The sequence below is a fragment of the Montipora foliosa genome, chromosome 6 (genome assembly GCF_036669935.1).
Source record: "Montipora foliosa isolate CH-2021 chromosome 6, ASM3666993v2, whole genome shotgun sequence".
NCBI lineage: Eukaryota > Metazoa > Cnidaria > Anthozoa > Scleractinia > Acroporidae > Montipora > Montipora foliosa.
This window is the reverse complement of record NC_090874.1, coordinates 33,909,482-33,914,481: the sequence shown is the minus strand read 5'-3', so window position 1 is coordinate 33,914,481 and position 5,000 is coordinate 33,909,482. Positions and strand designations below refer to the sequence as shown.

Sequence of the window (5,000 nt, the reverse complement as noted above, 5' to 3'; positions counted from 1 at the left end):
GAATGTAAATTCACCGAACGAATTTTCCCCTCTTGGAAGATTTGCACCGACGGTACACCAAAAAACCTCGGAGACAGACCTTGGTAATTCAATTAAAGCTGACACGCAGCCGAAACGACCAGAAATCAGCATGGAGGACGGCGAACAGTCTATGACCAGTGAAGCTAGCGAGTCCTCAACACCACTAACAGGAAAGAAGGGATACCGAGGGGTAAGGTAATTTTAGCTAGAAAAAATCAGATTACAACCATCAATAAGAAAGAAATATGATGATAAACTGTAACTGCTACACCTTAATACATTTCGGTACAAGCTGATCTCGCTCTTAAACTGAAAAGTAAGGTTTACACGGCGCGTATTTCTGCCTGTTTAATTTACACTCATGTTTAATTATTGTTGGGGAATAAAAAGGAAAAATTCTCTAAGGATAGCTATGAAATGTAGGTATCATTATAGCATTTGTCATTTTTAGCCCTACTTTAAAAACTTTTTCTGTTGGTTTTGTCAGCACGTGAGCATTCTTCCCTCGACCGCCGGAAAAATTATTGACATTATGTCGGACCCATCCCTTGGTCGTTTAACGTGTAATTTTAATGAAGCAGTTTTTTCCCTTGAACAAAAACAAACTGAAAAAGGAAACTAAAAGATCAGAGTCCTATGCAGGATTTGAACCTGCGCTCTCTGTACACCAGTGGGATGGTCTATGGGAAGGTACATTTTTATTTTGGGGGGGGGGGGGGGGGAGGAAAAGAGAAGACGGTCATCCAAAAAATATGGGACCCTTGGGGAGAGTCAAGCCTTAGTTTAAAAGGTATTAAGGGAGGGTCAAGCCTATTTTTCACAGTGGTTTGTGCAAATTAGTTCACTTACCACACTTATATCAATTTTACGTTTTTTAATGGGGACATAGTTTAATCAGTGACTGATTAACCCATTGACTCCCAGGGTTTCCCCATTGATTAGTAATATTGTCTGGCGTTAAACAAAGTAAAGTCTGGCCAGTTAGGCTGGTTTGGGTGTCAAAGGGTTAAAGCTTCATACCAGTCCTTCCTATCAAATGGGAACTTATGATAATTAAATTTTACTCAAAACTCCTGTTAAACAGCAGTTTTATTGTACTTAACTCATTTACTCTTTCCATGTTTCTTTTTCTTCTTTTTTACATTTCTGTGTTCTGCCATGGCACGTAGCTGTCTTGGAGCACCCATGTTCTCTTTCGGCAATACCTTGACGGTGATGCGACCACTGCATTCAGTACACTCAATTCACTCGACAATGTTGACTATGTGTCAGAGCCTACAATCCTTTCCACTACATCACTTTCCGAGCCCCAAGTTGACTTTGAAAGTGGATTTACTTTCTGCCATGCCTGATAAGATCCTACTAGCGATATGTACCTCTTTATATGTGCCATTTTCTCTGGCTTCTTCCCCTTAACCCTTTCACTCCCAAGCTGGCCTGAACCGGCCATACTTAGTGTTTTACCCTGTCTAATGCCAGGCAATTTTACTTGTCAATAGGGAATCCCTGGGAGTTAATGGTTAAACCCTTTGACGTCCAAACTGGCATAAACCGGCCAGACTTAATATTTCACTCTGTCTAATGCCAGACAATTTTACTTGTCAATGGGGAACCCCTGGGAGTTAATGGGTTAATCACCCACTGAAAAAAAATGTCCCCATTTAAACATGATTCCATGATGTACCAATGTCAAGAAAGATATCCTGCCTTATCTTCTTGATTTTTTCTTCCCTGAATAAACTCTTGGCAAAATCTGTACTTACAGGGCAGGTCACGCTAAAAGAGTGGTAGAAACCAGGCAAAATTGTGTTTGACAATTAAGTGTATTCACCGTTTCGCTCTGGAAACCAGCAGAGACTTTCGTCTTTCCATCTACTTGGCCCTCATTCATGACTCGTACTTGTAAAGGTGTCACTGGTTTGACTGTTGTTTGAAGCTGTCAGTTTGGCATGTCTTTCCTTCGGACAGCCACAATAACTTCAAGAAACATCAGAATCTCTTTTGAACTCCTGACAATTGCCACAGGCGTATTTTCCATGGTCAGTTCCTTGCGAATCCTTGCCTGTGCTGGCAGAACGAGATTACAAACAATGCCCACTGCGCTTAACAACATAAACATCACTTGATCAAAAATACCCTGGACAAAATAATTTGACAGAAAATAAATGTAGGACAATAAAAAAAATGGAAGGATAGGAATACATGCATGCATGCATCATAACAAGTTGTAACAGTAAATCTTCCTCTTCTTATCCTTCCTCATTCTGAAGTGGCAAAAGAAAAAAAAAGGACTGCGGGCCTTTTATTCCCAATTTGTAGTCAGAGTGTGTTTAGGTAGCATCAAATTTAGAAGATGGTTGTTGTTCTTGTTCCAGTCTGAATGCTCTCACAAGGTGATAGAAAAAAGACGGCGTGATCGTATCAACACATCATTGGGGGAGCTATCTCATTTGCTGCCAGCACAAACTACTAATGGAAAACAGGTAAGTTAATTAATATCATGAATTTTGTGATCAGTAGAGATTTGCTGAAGCAAAGGCATATGAAAAACCAGGAAAGATTTCTTGCTGCTCGACGCTTCGAGGTCATCATGACTCCATTATCAAGATTTAGTGACTATTTAAATAGCATGCAAATATGGAAAGGTACAAGATAAGCATAAATGTCCAGATCAAATCCGATCAGTGCTTTAAAAATCGTAAGTGCATCTACTGTATTTTATTCGAGTTCTATTTTTTAGTTTGAGCTATGTGGCTGGGTTTAGCTTTGTAAATTGTACACATTAGATGCCACTTGTTAATCTACATACATATGCTTTTAGATTTACCTAAGTTTTAGTTGGCAAAGAAATCCCTTTGTAAGTAATTCCCAGTTTTTTGATGGCTATTGCCCTTAGGCAATAGTGACATCATATCCTGGGTGTTTGTGAATCATCTTAAGATCAATAGTGACAAGACAGAATTTTTAATTTGCTCCTTACGTTTCTCCATTCGAGTCAGACATGCATCAATTCTGTTCAAGTGGGTAATTATTTCATCATCTCAGTCAGTTTGTTTGATAGAACATATCCGTGCTTTTATCATTTAAGAAATATTACTAAGATTAGGCAGTTTTTGAGTTTTGAAACTGCGGAAATATTAATTCATTCTTTTATTACTGTTAAATTTGACTATTGCAACTCGCTTTTTTTATGGTTTAACCTGAATATTGTATTTATAGACTTCAAAGTATTCAGAATGTCCTGCTTGTTTAAATTTTTTCATTAACCAAGAAGCGTTTCAGACCACATCACGCCTATTTTAAAGCAATTACATTGGTTACGTGTGAATCAGCGTATTAAGTTTAACATCTTGGTATTTGCTTTTAAATGTTTTAATGGCTTAGCACCTGTATACCTTTCTGATCTTAGTAGTCACTATAGGCTTACTCTTAAATTTCGTTCATCTAGTTCCAATAACTTCCAAGATATAACTTAGGGTGCATTCAATTGAACCTATTCCGGAATAAGAATACATGGAATGATGATTTAAAACGGTATGTCTGGTGTTTTGAAGCAACAAGGATAAGAAAAATATGTTTAAGATAGCATTTTAGCAGGTGTTTAATATGAATCTATATAAAAACGAAGGATTTCTAACTTCTATTCCATGTATTCCTATTCTGGAATACGGTCAATCGAATGCACCCGTAAAAATTGTTAGTTTCTTCTTTCCATTGTAGAGAGCTTAGAACTTTTTTTATTGCATAGGCGCTATATAAATTAAACTTATTATTATTATTATTATTATTATTATTATTATTATTATTATTATTATTATTATTATTATTATTATTATTATTTTTATTGTTATTATTATTATTAGGCAGATAGACACCTTTATCATCACCATGTAAGAACCAGTGTCTACACTCTTTGGATTTAGGCAAGCTTAGAGGTGGAGCTCCTCAATTATCATTTATTTCTGTTTTTGTTTTCAGATATTTTTACAACTAGTCTGCTTTACCATTATACGGCCATTTTGACCTGCTCACTATTTTTTGCTGTTTTTATTTTTAGCCTGAGCATCACTAACTCGTAGCATACTTAACTGTTTTTTTCCTCTCTTTCTTTTTGAACAATTTGGTGAACATTCTAGTGATAAGTTTTATTGTATCTCTCAGATAGTACGTGCCCTATGATAGTCTATTTTTTGTGGGCCGTATTCTACAGTATTGCCTGCTGTACTGCTCGCAAAATTTGAAATGTTGATAAAATATTCTCTAGCAAGGTTTTCGTGTTGTTTATGTTAAAGAACCTTGTAAAACTGTTTGAATCATGCTAGCAACAAAAAGCTAAGAAGATTTATTACTTTTTTCGGATTTTGATGCCACAATCTTTGTGACAGTTAATTGACCTTCTACTTGACTGCAACTAGTTTCCTTTACTGTATACCTGATTACCTCAGAGATATAATAAATAGATACTAACCTCATTTCTCCATCTGTAAGTTGTAAAATTAAGGATCCTCATTTTTTCCAGTTGATTCGTGGCCTGTGCGCTTCGCGCTTGGGCCATAAATCAAGAGGAAAAAACGGACGGAACAGAATACGTATATATTCGGGGCTGCTGTCAGAAATTAAATACACTCCAGCCTGTTTTTTGTAAGTACCTTTTCTGTAAGAACGTTGTGGCTGAGATTAACCAAAATTTTAAGAACGTATTAAGAACATTCCTCAGGCTGAGAGTCGATTAAGAACGTTTTTATGTTGCTCATTTGTATTTCAAATGTAAGCATAAAATAAAGGTAAATAAATGTAAGTTAGGGCATGATGACAAATTTTATATTAAACATAACAATGGTTTTCTTATTGCATGATACACATATGATCTCAGTTTCTAATAATGACCAGTTCTTATTAATTAATTATAAATCAATCCAAAATAACTTCAACACCATCAAAGTCATCAGGTGAAACAAAGTCTAATGTAAAGTTACGAA

General features: G+C 36.2%; 1 protein-coding gene across 1 annotated transcript in view; it reads left to right on the top strand.

Moving 5' to 3' along the window:
- Positions 1-5,000, top strand: part of LOC138007177 (class E basic helix-loop-helix protein 40-like) — an 11,169-nt gene that overhangs the window by 496 nt on the left and 5,673 nt on the right. Inside the window, exons 1-2 of the mRNA XM_068853935.1 lie at positions 1-211; positions 2,397-2,504. The exon at positions 1-211 is cut by the window's left edge and continues 496 nt beyond it. Coding sequence (XP_068710036.1) covers positions 1-211; positions 2,397-2,504 — 319 coding nt within the window. The remainder of the gene's footprint in view (positions 212-2,396; positions 2,505-5,000) is intronic.